Source organism: Trichomycterus rosablanca, chromosome 13 (genome assembly GCF_030014385.1).
Source record: "Trichomycterus rosablanca isolate fTriRos1 chromosome 13, fTriRos1.hap1, whole genome shotgun sequence".
In the NCBI taxonomy this organism is placed as follows: domain Eukaryota; kingdom Metazoa; phylum Chordata; class Actinopteri; order Siluriformes; family Trichomycteridae; genus Trichomycterus; species Trichomycterus rosablanca.
Genome location: NC_086000.1, coordinates 8,316,832 through 8,337,624, shown reverse-complemented (window position 1 = coordinate 8,337,624; position 20,793 = coordinate 8,316,832). Strand labels below are relative to the sequence as shown.

Sequence of the window (20,793 nt, the reverse complement as noted above, 5' to 3'; positions counted from 1 at the left end):
TAACCCCGACTTGGGTACAGCATGGGGATTCGAACCCACACCAACCTGCCACGCCCAGTTTTTGGTCCCATTCACTTCCATTCATTTTTTAAAAGTTTGAGATATCAACACCGTTCCAACTCTATATCGTAAAGCCCACTGATGTAACCCCGACATGGGTACAGCATGGGGATTCGAACCCATGCCCACCTGCCACGCCCGTTTTTCGGCTCTATTCACTTCCATTCATTTTTTGAAAATTTGAGATATCGATGCCGTTCCAACTCTAAATTGTAAAGCCCACTGATGTAACCCCGACTCAGGTATAGCATGGGGATTCGAACCCACACCCACCTGCCACGCCCGTTTTTCGGCTCCATTCACTTCCATTCATTTTTTGAAAATTTGAGATATCGACGCCGTTCCAACTCTAAATCGTAAAGCCCACTGATGTAATCCCGACATGGGTACAGTATGGGGATTCGAACCCACGCCCACCTGCCACGCCCGTTTTTCGGCTCCATTCACTTCTATTCATTTTTTGAAAGATTGAGATATCGACGCCGTTCCAACTCTAAATCGTAAAGCCCACTGATGTAACCCCGACTCAGGTACAGCATGGGGATTCGAACCAACGCCCACCTGCCACGCCCGTTTTTCGGCTCCATTCACTTCTATTCATTTTTTGAAAGATTGAGATATCGACGCCGTTCCAACTCTAAATCGTAAAGTCCACTGATGTAACCCCGACTCAGGTACAGCATGGGGATTCGAACCAACGCCCACCTGCCACGCCCGTTTTTCGGCTTCATTCACTTCCATTCATTTTTTGAAAGATCGAGATATCGACGCCGTTTCAACTCTAAATCATAAAGCCTACTGATGACACCCCGAGTTGGATAAAGCATTGGGATACGCACACCCGCCCGACCGGCACACGGCAATCACACTCGCATTTTCTCCGGAAATGCACTCTCTAGTTATTATTATTACTATAATTGTTATTGTTATTATTATTGTTATTATAAAAACAAATTGTATTTATATACATATGTACATGTAAAATAATGTATAGTATAAAATTAATTAGAAGCTAAAAAATGCTGTCTTATTTACATGACGTTCAGTACCTACAGTTTCATGTTCCGCCGCATGGCGGCGCTGGTTCTTGGCAGTTTATTTAAACTTGTGTTTGTTTAAGTGTTGTGTTATTCTTAGTGTTTCGTTTGCGTTTAATTTGTGACTTTAATATTTGTCGGCGTCACCTATCAGGTACAAGTATTTCTTGTTGTTTTTCTTTACGTTAGTAAGTTAACAAAACAATTAAAAAAAATATTGAACTATCGAACGACTTATTGTATTAGCTACGTTATTGGGTTGTTTATAGAGGCTTATAGGGTTTCTAGGTTGTTTTTAAGGGTTTATTCGACTTAAGGCTTAAGTCATGAGTGTTTGAACGTAAAGCGAGATGTAATTAAGGACAGGACACAAGAAACTAGGCTGGGTGTGTAAATAGTGAAGACCACAGTAAGCTGATGTTTTTGTAAAAATGTAACCAACCTCTAGAGGGCAGCAAACTGCAATAAATAACACTGACGCGATTACACGTTCACCATTAACACATGGTGCACATGGTGCATTAACTCATTCATATGCTCCTAAACTATTAATACATCTTACTTTGTTAATGAATCGTGTTACTATTACTATTTGTGTGGTCTAGTGACAACTAAAAAGGCAGCCTAGACATGACACAAATACTCACAAAGTGTTTTATTCTAACACAGAAGGATGTGTTTCAGTGACAGTAAAAGAACAATTGCCCTAACCAATTAAATTGTAGAAACATAAACTATTTGACCAAAAAGATGTGGACACCCTGATAAATATTTAGTTGCCAACAGGTATACAAAACCAATCAGTCTGTGAAAAGTCTTTTCCAGTTTCCTGATGACTGTAGCCCTGTGCACAAAGCAAGAGCTATTAAGTCACAATTCCTACATACACAATCCAAAGGCTTTCTGAAAAAATGAAGACTAATAAAGCCACAAAAGGGGGCATTTTCATGCATTTAGATTCGGAAAGGGATGTCTAACAAATAGTCACACACTGCTGGAGTTTAATCAGTAAAATCATAAGAAAACAAGTCAAAAATAAATTCTTGATTATGTACATAATGTTGGCATTTTTATTTACTACAACAACATGACTATTATAAAAGAAAACATTAAAAGATAACACTTCTATTACAACACCATAAACTTATCTTATTTAAGTTCTCATGAGCCTCTGTAAGTATTGCATATTAACTGTAAGCAGAGCATAAACAATTTTGCATGATAAGCTGCAAACACCCTCCTGTGTAATCTCTCATGCTTCCCTCCGTCCAGAGTAACACTCAAATCTGGTCTTTGTCGAACTCACACACAAAGTTCATGGTTGAGGAACAGGCCAAGTCGACCCACTCCCCAGAGAAAACAAGCTCCACACAGTCCTCGTCCTCATAGGCGTTATTGGGCTCTCCTTCCCGCCACTTGGTGAAGGTAGTCATAGGAGTGTGATCCACATACACAAATTGGCCCTCACGTTCTAGGTCATTAATGCCAATGTACACTCTGCGAAGGCCGGCGTCAGTGATGTAGGCTGCAATAGCCCTGTTAGCAGCGGCGTCTTTGGGCATTGCCAGGTGCCCACCTCTGCCCTGGCAGTAGAGCTCAGCATCTCTGTAACGCTTCTCCTCCTTCACCAGCAAGTAGACTTTACTGTCCGTCTCTTTGATGCCAGCAACAGCTGCAGGGGAGGGCAGTGCTGAAAAGTGAGCACTGGCATTTCTGTAAACACACTACAACACCCAGCATAGACAACAATGCATTGTACAAGACAGAACAGTCACTGTTTTTTTCTTCTGTAAACTAATATGAACTGTAGTTATGGAAAATGCCATGACACTGACAGGATAAAGCAGCTGATGAAAATAATAAAAAAATTAAATAAAAAAAATGCAAATGGAGATAACAGGGTTTCGTATATACAAGAGTTTGTATATACGAGGGCTCTTCAAAAAGTTTTTGCACTTTTTTTTACTCTGTTTATTAAGAATTTTAAAAGCTAATTACATCACTCTTCTACATAGTCACCTTCCGATACATTTTTCCCAGTATTGTACCAACTTTTTAATGCCATCAGCTAAAAATGTTTTTGGTTGAGCGTGTAGCCGCTGATGCACCACTGCTTTCACATCATCATCACATGAAAATCTTCTTCCCCTTAAAGCTTCTTTGAGTGGTCCAAAAAGGTGAAAATCAGATGACGCTAAATCCGGACTATAAGCTCTCTCTCAATCTCTCAGACATGACCAATTACCACTCCTCCTGCCCTCATTGTTTCCATTAAAAATATAAAAGTGCAGAAACTTTTTGAAGATCCCTCGTATTTTCTCTGGGTTGGTAACAAGTTAAATCAGATATAAAGCTAAGGTTGGGTAGTAATGAAGTGTTAAAAGATGTAACAGTTGAAATACTGTACTATTAGATACTGCATGTTTAACAATGGCAGTAATCAGAATAAAATTACATTCTTAAAATGTTTAAAAGGCTTTGATCTTTACTGTCATCTACTTCAGATGTTTGGTTTAGTTGGGATGTTTGCATGTATTAACTGAATTCAAATTTGGTGACATTACAAACAGGCTTTGCTTATTTGCTTGTTAGGGTTTCACATGCTCTATTTAGGTAATAAGAAATACAAGAACCTACCATTTTTAATAAACTTTAGTTCATTGGTTAGCTGCGTTACTTGATTATCCATTTCACCAATCATCTTCCGCAAGGGAGCACACTCACAGGGGAGCCCTAGTGAAACAAGACACGTTATACATTTCATCCATGTAAAAACCTTTTAAAAATAAACTTAATTAAGAAAAGTGATACACTGGATATTATGTTAGCAGTGCTTTTACCTGGGTCTCCATTTTCACCCTTTGGACCTGAATCTCCCATATCACCTTTTAATCCTATAAAGAGTTTATACACAAATGAAGTAGTAAAATCTTTTTAAAAACATCTAAACACATGAAAGACCAACTTTACCATTGTGCAATTTTACCTTTGAATCCAGGGGGGCCCATTTTTCCATAACGTCCCATGATACCTTTTTCTCCCTTGAGACCAGAAGGACCTAAATGATGAAATGTTAATTGTTTATCTTAAAAGCCAAAAATAACTCTAAGTGTAGAACATTTTAGATGTTTAATCTGACTAAGGGTTTTTTTTAAAGGACAGGATGGCCGCATACTGGCTAGATTCAATACTGTAATTACTTTATGGCCACCTTTATTTGGACATTATATATAATATATATATATATATAAAGAGAGAGAGAGAGAGATGCCTTTTCTCCCCTTTTTTTCCCGACTTTTTAGCGCATCCAATTTCCCGCTTGCGTCACGCTTCCTCTCCACTAATGCCGAACCCCACTCTGATTTGAGGAGAACGAAGCTAACCCACACCCCCTCCGACACGTGGGCAGCAGCCGTATGCATTTTGTCACCCACACTAGGTGAGTGCATATATGCGAATCAGCCTTGTGTACGGAGGGACACATCCTGATCCGCACTTATTGCCCGCCTCTGTGCAGGCGCCATCAACCAGCCAGCAGAGGTCGTAGTGCATCAGCGACTACTATCAGCGACTACGATCTGATTGAGACACTGTTGCAATTATCAGAAGAATATGGTGAAAGTAACATGGCCCTCTATATGTGCCAAGGATCTTAGTAAAAATCTACGTTTGACCAGTGTGAAGATGCAGCCAGCATCTTGTTGGCTGAATTATTATTATGAGTACCATGGTCTTATTTTCCCTTGATAACGCTGCAGTAAACATTTGTCAGCACTAATGTATTTTGGCCCATTAAACTAAACCAAACTCTTTCTGCTGTTCTTTATTCCCTAAGGAACCATGTGATCATAGTCCATTGGTAAAATGCCATTTTAATTCCAGGGGTGTTCATATCCCCTATTCATATTCATGCCAAAAATAATCCTCAGTTATATTTGCATTAGCATTTGTATCAGAGGATTTGCATATATTTTCACTAACAGTAATTAAGTTTGATTCATACAGTACCAGTTTCTCCAGATGGCCCTAGTTTGCCAGGTCTTCCAGGTACCCCTTTATCCCCTTTCTCTCCTATTTCTCCTGCAGAATCACACAAATATGCTTATCTTTGAAAAAAGCAATTATATTTGATTATCTTCTATCTGGTACTTTATTTACATTTAGCTGATGCAGTTTTGAGAGTCATTTACATTTAGCTGATATATTTCACCTGATCCAAACAATAGTTCCACTGACTAATAATAATCTGTGAAAATATGAGGGTAGAATATGGGTAGAATTTTGGCCTAAGCTAGAACTAAAGTTGGGACATCTATGTAATAAGAGAGAAAAGTATGTGGACTCCTAAATGTGATATTGATGGATACCCCTTTTCAAAACCAACCACAATAATATGGATTTATTTTATTCATGCATTTTCTCCCAATTTAGTGTAGTCAATTTGTCTTCCACTGCTGGGGGATCCCTGACTGCAGTCGAGAAGGGAATATTGCTGCTCACGCCTCCTTCGACCCGCGTGCAACCCTTAGTGGAACCCTGAGATTTGGTGCCCATTCAGTCAAAAGAAAATTTGTGTATCAATACACCCCAAATGTGTTTAACAAGGTTGATGTCAGGGATCTGTGCAGGCCACTGGAGTTTCTTTATGCCACACTGGATTAAACATAGCTTTATGCATGGGGCATAGTAATGCTAGAAAACTATGCAGTTTATTTTTATAAATGATACACTTTTTAGCAATGGACATTGCTAAAACTTTTAATCTTTATAACTCGGAACGGTGTCCACATACTTTTTGCCATATTGTGTTTTTGTGTATAGCAGATAATGATGTGTGATGTGGCCTACCTTTAAGACCAGGAACGAGGATTTGGACTGAGCAGGGATCATCTCCCATATACTGACCACTGGCCAACCTTACCAGTGTCAGACTCAGCACAAAGACCAACACACACAACCCCATGATCCTTTTCTGGAAGCACTGCTAATGTAATGAAACATATAAGCAATTGTGACCTTATTATTACAGCTGTACACAATGAAACTATTGGCAATATTAAAGACATAGAAGAAACAGATATTCACAGCATTGAGTATACTCATAAAATATTGATGTCAATATTGATGTTTGACACATTTGGCCAGTTTTGGTGGCTCATGTATTACATATCAACAAATTGTATTTTTGCGAGTTAACCTTTAACAATCTTAGAGGCATAATGCATAACAAATTTTCATTAGCTGTGCCAATTGCACTATTAAGTTGGCAGAATGATGGATTGAGTCTTTACATACAGTGGAAAAGCAAATAAACCTACTGAAGGTGAGTTGTAGCTTCACCAGTTATGTGCAAACAAGTGACCATAGATGTAACTCTAACATCCACACTGACTGAACTGTATTTACCAGGCAAATACATAAAGCACCATGTCAGCTCGTGCCACTCCTTATCCGGCAACGTTTACAAGCACAGCAGGTACCAAATGTACATTTAATAAAAAAAGGTGTGACCACTAACAGGAAGCTATTACAGATATCCCAGACTTTAATAAACCCTAACTGTTCAATAAACTGAAATGAGCATGCCTTGTACCACAGCAGCAGGTATCGTAAAAATAACTTACCCTGTATTGGAAAACCCAGTGTGGATACAGCACAGCTGACTTCAGACTGAGTAATGCCTGTGGCCTGAGTAATTCACTGCTAAAACAAGAGATGAGTCTGAGAGAGAGTATGTATACACAAACATACAGATAAGACCAGCACTGCTTCACTCCTCTCTGATAACAGCATCCAAAAGCAGTGGGGTCACTGACGGTTCTCCTCTTAACAGATAGCACTGTAAATCCCACATTCTCGACATTCATTAGCTTTTACAAAGACAGCATGGTGACTATGCTAATTAAAATAAATAATTAATTTCCACATTATTGCATCATAGACATGGTTTGATTTTCATAACTTAAAACCCACAAACAATTACACTATTATCACTCTGTATAAGCACTTTGAGTTATTTACAGGGAGTTGGTAGCTTAGCGTTTGACTTGTCGTCAGACTATATATCACTTATAAACCACTGTTGGGCCCTTGAGCAAGACCCTTAACCCGTTGGATAAAAGTGTCAAGTCAACTTTATTTATATAGTGCATTTTACAATAGACATTTTCTCAAAGCAACTTTACAGAATCCAGGACCAACAGATACAAAAACAAAAACCCCTGTTGAACAAGCCGAGGGCGACAGTGACAAGGAAAAACTCCCTTAAAATGACAGGAAGAAACCTTGAGAGGAACCAGACTCAGCAGGGACCCATCCATCTTGGCTGGCCTGGAGAATAATTGAATAAATAGGATTTACATACACACACAAATTTAAATGAACTAAAAGTTATAACTAGCAAAAATAATTGAAGTTATTATTCGGTCCAGTCTGTGATAAAGTATGTAGTGAGATCTTGACATTCTTGGTGCAAACACGCCAGGTCTCTGTCACATCTGGCAGGAGCAGCATTGTTGGCACGGCAGTCTCGACTTCATTCCTTAACCTCGGGTGGGTAAACAGGTTTCCCTCAGAACCACCTCGGGGTAAAACAACAGAAGATGTAGTTACAATGTGAAATCTTTAAGAGTAAAATATCACTTTAAAAAGTATCTGCTCAATTCTGTAAATGTAAATGCAAATTTACATTCCAGACCAGGGGCGGCTCGTTGCTTAGGGCGATCGGGCGACGCAACACCAAAAGGCGAAAGGGAAGAAATTTTTCTATCACAGCTGTGACTGTTCTGGAGTCAGTCTTGCCTCTAAACATCGTCGTCCAATCAGCGTCGTGTTGTGTTCCGTAGAGTACCGTCCCTTCGGTCTAACTGAAAATCGCCCCGGATCGCTCTCATAGACTCTCACGTTAAGGCTCTTTTTTTTTTAACTGCAGGCACTGCGATACATTCTGAATGAGTTCCGGGAGGGCTCGCACTTACGAGCTTGCGGCACACGTAGCCTGGTGTCGCGATCTCGTCACCATGACTACCATTACCTCAGTTCAGAGCAACTCCATCGTGTAATCAGGATAAATTAGCAACTTAAGAATTAGGGCCACACAGACCAAAGTATCTACAAAGGGGGGGAAATCATATAAGTAACAAGTAAATTACAAGTAAGTAATGTAATTTTTAAATTGTGAATTGTGATTGCACTTATTTTATCTCCCCAATTGTTTAATTGTACTTCTTTATTCATTGCACATCAGCCCCGATTGCCAATCTTTATTCTGGATCTGCTGCACCTAAAATAAAATGCTATCTGATGAAGACTGAATGAAATTGTTAGTGTGAAGGCTTTACTTAATTTTATGATTAATGGTAAAGCTGGTCTCTCTCCATGTTCAAAGTTATTTGTGAGGGCAAACTGACAGATGACTTAAGATGTTAATTATTTAAGCTTTAATTTACCTATTGAATGGGTCACCTTGGCCATCATCGCAACAGTTGCCCGCCCTGAGAGATTTGGGAGGAGCCGCAACTGTTCCAGACTTAAAAATGTACGTGAATTGTGTGCAGGACCCTTCTCCAAAGGTCAGACCGTTTTGGGATTACTTATGGCACCAGGCTGCAATGTGTACTCACCTCCACAGGGGGACACCAAATCTTTGCGATACGTTTTTGTTTTTTTTATCGCTGATGCTTTATTTCGATACTTTCTTGTTCGGTTCACTCACCCACAGAATGAAAAACTCATCAGCATCTTTTAAATGACTCTACATCTCTGAGCCCTCTACTGTGAGGTCCGAGGCTCAAGCCATCATGTGGTCACAATTATCGACCATCAGAAAAATTACAGGCAAAAGTAATACAATGATGGACTAGCAGAGCAGTTCCCAATATGCCCAGAGCATTTACGCATCATAATGCTGGAAAAGAAATGCAGCAGTCATTTTGCACAGATGTCAGCATCAATGCATCAAGATCAAAATATACTGAAGCAGTTTTGGGCTGAGGCATTTTGGGATGGGATATTGATTAAATTAGGAAAGATTTAGTATAGACTCAATAATAGCAATTTAATCACTTGCATGCTATAAAAAATGACAAATGGGGAATGCTGTTAAGGAACACTGCATGCAAAGCAATAATATGTGCCTTTCAATATTTCCACAGTAAAATAGCAAATGATTTAAATACAATTAAGTATAAAATATAATTAAAACATTTATATTATTAAAACATTTATTAATAAATTAATTAATTAAAAAAGTAAAGATTTAAATAAATGTATGCATTACTGATATAGAAATTGAAACCAATTATTGGTCAGGGTTTAAATGCAATAGGACTGTTGTAGCTGCAATCAAAGATTTTCAGTCCCAACTGCTTTACTTTTCAATAAACCAATCAAACAAGAACTACACAGATCAGCCATAACATTAAAACCACCTCCTTGTTTCTACACACACTGTCCATTTTATCAGCTAGACTTACCATATAGAAGCACTTTGTAGTTCTACAATTAGTGACTGTAGTCCATCTGTTACTCTGCATGCTTTGTTAGCCCCATTTTGTGCTGTTCTTCAATGGTCAGGACCCCCACAGAGCAGGTATTATTTGGGTGTTGGATCATTTTCAGCACTGCAGTGACACTGACATGGTGGTGGTGTGTTAGTGTGTGTTGTGCTGGTATGAGTGGATAAGACACAGAAATGCTGATGCAGTTTATAAACACATTTTACATTTACATTTTCTGCATTTAGCAGATGTTCTTATCCAGAGCGACTTACAGAAGTGCTTCCATAGTAAACATTTCATTTCTCAAGTTTTAGTAAACAACAGTCAAAGAACACGAATCTGCTGAAACCTGTTTTTTTTTTTTTTTTTTTTTTTTTTTTTTTTTTTTTTTTTTTTTTTGGAAATGGAAAAACATGTTAGTAAATAGGAGGTGTTTAGTAAAAAGGTGGGTTTTTGGGTCTGGGTGGTGGATCATTCTCAGCACTGTAGTGACACTAACATAGTGGTGGTGTGTTAGTGTGTGTTGTGCTGGTATGAGTGGATCAGTCACAGCAGTGCTGATGGAGTTTTTAAACACCTCACTATCACTGCTGGACTGAGAATAGTCCACCAACCAAAAAATATCCAGCCAACAGCGCCCCATGGGCAGCGTCCTGTGACCACTGATGAAGGTCTAGAAGATGACCAGCTCAAACAGCAGCAATAGATGAGCGATCGTCTCTGACTTTACATTCACAAGGTGGAGCAACTAGGTAGGAGTGTCTAATAGAGTGGACAGTGAGTGGACACGGTATTAAAAAACTCCAGCAGCGCTGCTGTGTCTGATCCACTCATACCAGCACAACACACACTAACACACCACCACCATGTCATTGCCACTGCAGTGCTGAGAATGATCCACCTGTGGGGGGTCCTGACCATTGAAGAACAGGGTGAAAGCAGGTTAAAAAAAAGTATGTAGCGAAACAGATGGACTACAGTGAGTAATTGTAGAACTACAAAGTGCTTCTATATGGTAAGTGGGGCTGATAAAATGGACAGTGAGTGTAGAAACAAGGAGGTGGTTTTAATGTTATGGCTGATCGGTGTATTTAAATAGCTCAACACAAGGGGTTTCTCCAAATTCAACTCAAAATGCCACTTTTAGACTACTGCAGTCTCAGAATTATTCAAACCCTGAATAGAATCCCTCATAAGAGTACACCTTTGTGAATCAGGTGTTACCTCAGGCTAACTAATATAATGACTTGCTTATTAGTTGTGTTGAGCTATGTAAATTGCTCTTATTATGATTGTTTTATTGACAACACTTATACTTAATTTGCAAGGGGGTTGAATAAATTTTATTGCAACTGTAGATTGTAAATGCTTTAGGAAAGCAGATGTTTTTCTAAAAATAGATATAGCTTATAAACATGGTAGGACATTGGTACTGATTATTTATTAGTAAGACACAACAATCCTACAATAGATAAATTAGAAATTTAATAAATCAGAAATTTAAATATCTATTTTGCAATGCACTGAAAAGACATTGGTGTATGATTTTAGCAGAAGTGCTTAATCTGCTGCCTGTGGGCCACTTGATGCCCTAGACAATGTGAAGTGCAGATGGCAATTTTACATTTTAGGTTCAGACATTATTGGGCCTTTCAAGATGATCTTTTGTCCATTTTTAGAGAAATCTGAGGATTATACTTTTTACCACGTTAGAAGGAACTGAGTACATTGTACATTGCTTATTTTGTGTGTAGAAAGAAAGTTATCTTATTCCACATAAATAGTGTTTTAGGGTGGTAGTATGTAGCCAAGCTGGCTGACAAAACAATTTCAAATGTCTATAAAAAGGAGTCTCATGTGATCTGACTGTGTATTATTTCTGAAAACCCTAAGTGAAACAAAGATGATAAATGCTTAAACTTTTTTTGTCTATTTTGAAGATTCAAATGACTGTAACTGCTTAATTATGGCAGCGTGTGGTGCCCTGAAAACTAAAGTGTGTGGTGTGTTTTTGGAAATACACCTGTTCAAAGTGTATTTTCGCGTTGAGCCACCCGGTGGTGTCAAAGCCACTGCACCTTGATCAGGCTGAATGAATGAATGAATGAATGAATGAATGAATGAATGAATGAATGAATGAATGAATGAATGAATGAAAAAGCATAGATTCTGATTCCTGTTTGTGTGACATATCCCTTATTCTGCATGGTTTTCTTTCAAATTCCAAAAGTTCAGCAGCTGGTGGACTAGGTACCTTGAAATGCTTTAATATACTGTATAAGCAAATGTGTAAATGGGTGAGTAAATTATGCTCCTCAATGGATTGACATTCTATGCGGTGTCCAATGTGCCCAGTGTTTCCAGGTAGGCTCTGCAACCCATCTGGGGCAGTTTTAGCTCAGAGAAAAGAGACAAATATATAAAAAAAAAAGCTCATGCAAGATGTACGGCCACAGCTGGATCTGTGTTTTGTTCCCTGCAGCAGAACTATTCATGATACAACTTCAATCTTTTTTTTTTCAAGTATAGAAAGTGCATACAATGTGTTCCTTTTAGCTTAGCCCCTGGTTACCTGAAGCGGTTTTAGTTTAGCACTGCTCTGATTCAAAGAGGCAGAAAAGCAGAACTGCATGTGTATTATTGCACTCTATCGATCCAAAGCCCTGAGAGAATAAAGCCTGGCCTACCTAAGCATTTACATCCATCAGGTCCTTTCTGACCTAAAGTCACCCTTATAGGCTACATGAAAGGATATTTAGGGACTTCTATTACCATACATTTGATCGAAATCTCATATCATTATTGCATAGATGCCATGTAAATTACACAAACAGCTAGGAAAATAAAAATGTGAACAACCCATATAACAGTAACAGTAACATCTTATTGATTTTGGGTTGGAATTGACCTCCTCATCAATGTAATAGTACTCATAAATAGTACTAATATGAGTACTTAACAAAATAGAAACAAAATCGCTTTTGCTCCTGCTGGAAATGAACCTGAAAACCGTTATTGAAAATATATTCTAAACAATACCATGTGTCTCAATTATATGTGTCTCAATTAATAAAGCACATTTCCATATATTCATTGTTTAGACTAAAAGTAGACTAATGAAAATAGCTGCACATAATTACAAAGTTATTTGTGCATTTCATCACATATTGGTTTGCTATTTTATCCTAGACTCAAAGCAGTTTTCCATTATAGACAAATCTATCACAGGGAATCTCACACCCATGAAGAAAACCCATGACGTCAAAGAAAGACCATTGCAAGCTCTACAGTAACCTGTAAAAACCCACCTCACAGCATTTTAAGATAAGAAAGCTCTTCAGTAAGTAAATATCATACATGCCTAAAATATAGTGGTGGTAGCATCATGTTATTAAAATGTTATTTTGCAGCTTGTTCTGGAACGCTGGTCAGAATTAACAGAAAATTAACAGAGGAGGGCGGAGCTCTGTGTATTATGCTAGACCACAGCTGCTGAGATCTCAAGTTTTTGACTTGTCAGCAGGCACAATTGTCTGTGCCTGAAGAAGGGAGGTTGACAGGGTTTCTCACTGTCGCTGCAAATGCAACCTCTGCTAGCTGGTTCTAGACACCTTAATAAGGAATAGGAGACAGAAACAGTATTAGTGTGTCTTCACATATGCAGTACAACTCTTTTTGAGACTGCACACGTGTCTGAGGGGGCACATGATAGACTGCAACTGTTCTATGTTAGGGTGCAAGCGGTGGAGAAAGTTTTAAATGAAAATGAATGATTTGGTAGGAAAAAATGGGGAAAAATTCTTGGGAAAATAAAAGTTGCACACTACAAGGAGCCTACGATTTTAATTCAACATTTAATCAACCAATGTTTAAACATTTTCTTCCATTTTTGTCTTCAAACCAAAAAAAATTAAATTTTGAATTTAACAGTCAAATGTATTCAAAAGTTTTTACTGAATGATTAATTAACTTTAACATATGTAATAAAGGGCATCAAAATGACTTGTGTATAGACATTGTTGTGACGTGTTTGTCACATAAGCTGTATATGTGCATGATTACACACAGGCTGAGGCAATTCTCTGATTATCAATGGACTGCAGATATTGCAATTGCATGCTACAATGCCATTACCCACTATATCAGAGGGGAACCTCAGACAGGGCCAAGATACAGTATATAAATAATACAGTATAATATAATAAGTCTTCAGTTGTAATTTTATTTTATCTACTCATAATTTTAAAATCAATTTTTAAACAAATACAAATCAAAGCAAATAAAATCTTTATACCTGCCTATTCAATTTGTGTTGGAATGTGAAGGATTAAATTACAGAAGCTCATTTGTCAGCCTGCGGTTGCTGCCAAAAAGAATGTTGTACTGTGATTTGGTGGTCTATTTATAGATTTTTAGAGGGCCAAGCAATAGGAATTTAATAAAAGACCAATTTCAAATGACAGTAAAATTGACCAATCATGATTTTGCAATTGTATTTATCTGCAGAATCAAATGGGCGATAAATAAAATAAGCTTAAAATAGTTGGCATTCTAAGCTTTTGTAATACAGTCTGGGGTGGGGTGGATGGATAAAGGGCCAAAGTCATGGTTCGCTACTTTACACACATTATTTTCTTTAAAGCAAATTTAAGCTTTTATCTAGGAATAAAGTTTGTTTTTCCAATCAAGTTCTGTTTGCAATCCAAGAAAACTGATGCACCATATGAAATTGTATATTATTTTTGCACATTTATTTGATTATTTTCCAATATAGAGAATTTTTCTTATACCTTTAGTACACGAATTATTGCAGAGTACACAAAAACACCTGTGCCAGAGATTAAGTGTTAGTGTGTGGGAGGGCTCTGAGGTAATGCATCTTCATCAGTTCTGAATCAAGCTTCAGAACAGACACATTCAAACCTTCAGATATCCTCCCTTACAAATTAAATAAAGTAGCATTTTTTAGGTTTGAGATAAATACAAGGAGAAAATATAATCCCTAAACCAAATGTCACCCTCTCCTGATGGCTGTCAACTCCAAAACAATTACCACATCTTATTAAAAACAATCAAATCATATCTGGAGGGAATGTACAATATATTCATTAAGACTGAAATGAGCTTCTGTCTCTAATAATCCACACTAAAACCTTTTTAAACAGTGTTCTCTTCATAATGCATTTACAACAGAATAAAGCTGTCAAAAACCTGCAGTGTAGATAGACACAAATAGATAAACAAAGAGCCAGGGTGCTATCAACTGTCACATCTAAAAGGGTCTGTCCTCCATTTTAGCAAGAATCATTATAGAATGGGGAATTGAATCTCAGCAACTGACCCAGTATCATTCACTCTGTAGATGGAACTGTGACCAAACATTTAAATGTTCAATTGAAAGCTTGATCAAGCAGGAAAATACATTAGCACTGACACATACTATAATTTAGAGCATTTATTTACATTTTCTAATTATTATTCACAGTAACCTGTTGGCATAGCTGATGGATTGGGTGTTGCACAGCAACATAGGCCCAAAAGACCATGCTTTAATCCTTGCCCGACCTCGTCGACTGTGTGTTTGCATAGGTTTCTTTCAGGTACTCTGGTTTTCTCCCACTTCTCAATAGCATGCCAAAGGTCTCTTGGTGTTTAAGTGGATGTGATGTATAGTGCATTCTTGTCTTGAGGTCAGTGGTGTTAGAACTTTTAAATAAGCTGAAAGTGATACAAGCAACCGCAAAGGATGGGCTTCTTTGATTTAACCCGCCACATTTCAACACAAACTGAATAGGCATGTATGAGGGTTTATGTGCTTAGATTAGAATTTTTAATTGTTGGTTGTCAAATTATTAATAAATAAAATAACAGTAGAACTGATCACATATTATATTATATGATATTGTAACAATTTGGGCTAGGACAAGACAAGAGGGGGCAGACACACATGCAGAGATGATTTACAAAACATTTAATAATAGAAAACACAACCTATGCTAAATGCTAATGCTAAATACAAAAAAACAAGAACCTAAACCTGAAGCTAAGCCAACACATGCAACATGACTAACACAAGACATGAACTAGACTAAACAAAACTTCGAAACATGGACAAGAGCACAGACAAGAGAATGGACTAACAAGAAGCATGGACTAACAAGACGCGCATGGACTATCAGACAGGAGCAAACATGAGCTTCGCTTCGAACCGAACCAAACCAAACCGTAGTCAGATTCAAAATAGTCCCCAATTCACTGATCCCAAGCTCCCTCAAAGAGGTTCAGCTGTGGCTAATTAGCAGGGGTCCAATCACAGTGAGGGGGCATTGGCTTCCAAAATATGCTTCCAAGGCCATTTACTGTTCAAGCATAACTGTGCCCCTGTGCACAAAGCAGATCAATAAAGACATGAAGAAAGAGCATGTAGACATGAAGAATTTTGACTGAATAGGCAAAGATTTTCACAGACATACTTTAAAGTCTCATGAGAAGCCTTCTCAAAAGAGTGAGTTTATTTGTTGTTGTAGCTGAAAAGATCACATATAGGTCACTTCTTTCTTTTTTTTTTTCATTTTCTCCCCGGATTTAGCCCAATTATGCCAGCTAGATGGCGCCCAGCTGACCGGAGGCAACACCGAGTTTCGAACCGAGAAGTTCAGAAACTTGTTGTTAGTGTGCAAGCGGAATATACCGCTGCACCACCTGGGTGTTCATAGGTCACTTTTTAGTGCAATTTGTTTTTAAATTTAAATGTCCAACAAGCTCATGGTTAAGTGTCAAAATTAGTGGTGGGCAGATCGATCCAAATATCGATATTATCGATACCAATGTTGGTATTGGTATCGGATCGATACTAGTGTGATGGGATCGATACTTTAGTTTTACTTTTTCTTCGCAATATTCAGTACGTAAAGATCATGTGTGTACAGACTCCGCTCCTCTCACATCTTACATCCACACCTTGCTTCTCCCCTCCTGCTCTGATGTGTTTTGTTGTGGTACCGTCACGTTGTTATGTTGTTCAAATCCTAACAGACATCAGTACATTGGTAGGCATTGGAAGATTGTAAGTTTTTGAATACTTTGCAGATACAGAAATAGGGGCGCTTTTATGGAAATAATAGTGTAAACTATACGTACGTAAAGTGAGTACGGACGCACCTTACACACATGAATCGGAGCATGTGCAGTGAGGCTCTTATTCCATTTTTTGTTGAATGAGTGCTCTTTTCTTTCAACTTTGTGCTTATAAAAGGACACATACAGTATATTCGGTCACTATTAAAAATTTACAAATGTATTCACCCAGCAAACACAACTATGCGTTGGCCGCTTTGTGGTGAAACGCCTCGATGGTAACGTTGTGAGAAAGTAAAGGATACAGAAACAAGAAATCGAACCGCTTTAAACATCTGAATTTATTTACAACCCTACTGAGAGCCGCTACTTACAAAAAATTATGTATTACAGTAATACACCTAAAGGTCATGAAAATTCATTCAGATTTAGCAATTTGATGATGCATCTACTGTACCTTAATTATTAAAAAGTATTGGTATCGATATTGGCGATACTGGCCCTGTATTTACTTGGTATCGGATCGATACCAAATTTTGTCGTATCGCACACCACTAGTCCAAATACTCTTGGCCATACAGTGTATTTCTGATTAACCAAAATGCTGTGGGAAATAAACAAAATTACTGTATAACTGTAAATTATCTTTTGCAAAATGTTGTGACTTTAGGTTGATTTGAAAAAAAATGATAATAATCTCTTGTAGAAAAGCCAAATATTACCACACAGTAATAACAGTTCACAGTGTGAAATACAGAAATCTGGCAGACCTAAATATAATAAAAGACTGTAAATGTATTTACTGCAGCAGAATTTCATTTTGCAAGTACTTACTGTCATACTTTCTAAAGTAACCTAAAGCCATAATGTATTAACTATTAATAAAGTGAAAAACATTCATTCTTCAAAACATTGTCTGGTGTGCAGTAAAAATTCTAAATACTGACACAGTGGCAATATTAAAGGCATTGCTCTGTGAAACCACACATTAACTCTGGCAGGGCATAAATATGAGGATCTCAGTGTTAGTGCTGCAGGACAACTTTTCTTTCATTCTTCCACACAGCCTGGGTGTCAATGAGATGTGTTTTCTGTCTCAGCCTGGCACAAGAGAGATGCAAAGAAAGGAATGAACTTAAGATCCTGTTGGATTGGCCTGAGGGGGTATGGAATTTTCTCTCAAGCTATTGAGCAGTGAAGTGTCTAAGAAGCACTTATTGACTCTACACACTTGACAGAGTTCTTGACTTTAAGCAGGGTTTGGACTTCATTGTGTGCCAATACAAATGCTTTTTTGAGACGTGAGATTTGTTTTATAGCTAACCAGATGTAAATACTAAATTCATTCATTATTAATTCAATAACATTTATTATAAGAACAGTATGAGAATTTTAATGCTGAACATATTTGTCATTGTGACTACTAAACAGCAGCAGTGCTCTTTTTGATTGATTTTATGGAATGCATCAGGCAGACACAACCCCCTCAAAATGTCTGGTTTATTGTACAAACCAACACTGTCTTATAATTTCTCAAAATAACACAATTACACAAAACTTAACTTTTAGGAAACCAAAAGTTTAGTTTAGTAACCTTACAAAATATAGATAGGGGTGGGACATTAAAGTCGGATAGGGTCTCTCTCCCATAACTAATGCAATTACGACCTCTGCTGGCTGATTGAAGGCGCCTGCACAAAGACGGAAAAAGAATGCTGTCAGGGTGTGTCTCTCCATACACAGTGCTGATCCGCATTGCACTCATCAAAGTGTAGGTGACAAAATGCTTACGCTGCTGCCCACGTGCCGGAGGGGGCATGGGTTAGCTTTGTTCTCCACAATTAGAGCGGGGATCGGCATTGGTGGAGAGGAAGCATGACACAGTCGGGCAATTGGACGCGCTAAAAGGGAGAAAAAGAGGAGAAAATGCTTAAACAAAATATTTAAAAAACCTAAATATAAATATAAAAAAAGTAATTGTCCCACTGATGGTAAGATTCAAGGTAAAGAAGATTTAAAGTCTATAGCACTGGCTAGCTAAACTGCATTTTTCATTTAATTTAGCTAACTAGTCAATTAATCAAGAGGGAGTTTTTGTTTTGTTAAATATAATCATACATTTAGGTTACACATTTAAAAACTCACATTACTTACGTTATATGTATTTATTCAAATGTTTTACCCACATACAAATCCCATTACCAAATGAGTAAATACTTTTGATACTTTTGAAGATTCAAAAAGAGTTTCAGTGTTTTTACTGGCCAACTTAATTGTATGTTGTAAATATAAACAAATTTAGAATTTAAAATCCAATTACCCAATCTACTGATGTTGATCTCCACCCTGGTTGAGAAGAGCCGAGACTAACACACGCCCCCTCCGCCACATGTGCAATAGACGACTGCATCTTTTAACCTGCTTGAGGTGAGTTCATATGCAGATCAGCTTTGTGTACAGAGAGACACACCCTGATTAACGCAGTATCCCTCATCTCTGTGCAGGCGTCATTAATCAGCCAGCAGAGGTCGTAATTGCATCAATTATAAGGAATCCCTGTCCGGCAACCACCTTGTTTGACAGCCAATCGATGTTCATGTGGGTGTCCAGCCTGTCGGATGGCAGAACTGAGATTTAAAAGAACAAGTTCAGAATGTCAGCTCTGGTGTGCCAGCATGTTTTACCACCTTTCTTTTTTATTATACTTTTTAATGCTTTGGAAACTAATTGTTGGAGTTTTGCAAGTGCCTATTCTTGCTTGAGTTCAGCTGCTCTGTGGTCCTTGGTTGTCGTTGTCTGATTTTTCTTTTCATGATGTGCTATACATTTTTAAAGGGAGACAAGAGTAGCCAGTCAAGCAAAAGCATTCTGTGTCTAAAAGGTTACACTGTTGTAGCACATTTAAAATGATTTTCAATATATGGCGCTGCATGAATGGTTCCTTCACACATATGCATGTCACCCATGCAGTGGGCACTGATGCACCCCATACCATGACAGATGTTTTTTGCACCTTTTGCAGATAACAGTCTGGGTGGTACCTATTGTTTTTGACATGAAAAACTCACATAATCCCTTTTTTCCCCATAAACAAGCTGAAATGTGAACTCATTCGACCCCAGCACACATTTTCACTGTCTTTTGGTCCATCTGAGAGAAGCTAATCCAGAGAACTCAGAGCTCAAGCTTATTAGAACTTGGCGGCAGTTCTTCATAGAGTCAACATATAGCATTCTCTTGGCGTCTTTAGACTTACAGATTGCATTTCTTGTTAACTGACAATCATTTTCCAAACTAATCCAAAATCCATGTGGTTTTATTTATTACAGTAGCATAACGTTTTCTCATGCAAAGCCATCTGAGGGTTTGATGGTCAAATATTGTACATTTAATAGTGGTTTCCAGCTTTGCCCTGCACAGGCTGAGATTTCTCTGGATTTCCTGAAACTTTTCACAATATTTTGTACATTAAGTGGTGGAAATGTTCTTTTTTTTAACTGATTGGTAATTCTTTCACAAAGTTCTTTGAGTAATTATTTGACTCAAAGTGTTGAGCCTTTAGTGGATCCTCCTTGTAGACCCAATCATGATACCATCATTTGAAAACCAATTCATTAATTCCAATTTATGGTTGAATTTTTCAAAATGATGTAACTTGGCACCCAGGTGGCTCAGCTGGATATTCTGCTAGCACACCAGCTACCGGTTGTCACCGGTCAGCTGGGCCCATCTAGCGAGCATAATTGGCAGTACCTGCAGGGAGGGATGACCGTACTATGTGGGCGGGGTCTTCAAACGCTGTGTAAGGACCCTGATTAGCGGATAGAGGCACCTGTGCAGGTTGAATGGGTGGAAAAGGGTTCCGTTAAGGGCTGCGCGCAGGTCGGAGGAGGCGTGAGTAGCAATATACCCACCTCAACTGCAAAAAATCAGGGATCCCCAGCAGCGGAAGACAAATTGACTACACTAAATTGGGAGAAAAATGCATAAAAAATAAAAATTAAAAAAAAACTTTTTTAATTGTATTTTGTGCTTGTCACAACTTTTTTTGAGTGTGCTACAAATTCTAAGTTTGGGCATTATTACAAAATACAATCAAGTTAATCAGTCAAAACATTAAA

General features: G+C 38.0%; 1 protein-coding gene across 2 annotated transcripts; it reads right to left on the bottom strand.

The window, feature by feature from the left end:
• Window positions 1-2,081: 2,081 nt before the first annotated feature.
• Window positions 2,082-6,804, bottom strand: colec11 (collectin sub-family member 11). Of its 2 annotated transcripts, none has more exons than XM_063007286.1 (7): window positions 6,722-6,804; window positions 5,946-6,081; window positions 5,106-5,177; window positions 4,084-4,155; window positions 3,938-3,991; window positions 3,735-3,830; window positions 2,082-2,787 (listed from the first exon to the last, which is right to left on the bottom strand). In XM_063007286.1, exons 2-7 carry the CDS (start codon window positions 6,058-6,060, stop codon window positions 2,378-2,380), a joined length of 819 nt encoding a protein of 272 aa, XP_062863356.1. In that variant the 5' UTR covers window positions 6,061-6,081; window positions 6,722-6,804; the 3' UTR covers window positions 2,082-2,377. The 2 variants fall into 2 exon arrangements, with proteins under 2 accessions (XP_062863356.1, XP_062863357.1); XM_063007287.1 differs by having other exon boundaries at window positions 2,082-2,769.
• Between the last annotated feature and the right edge of the window lie 13,989 nt (window positions 6,805-20,793).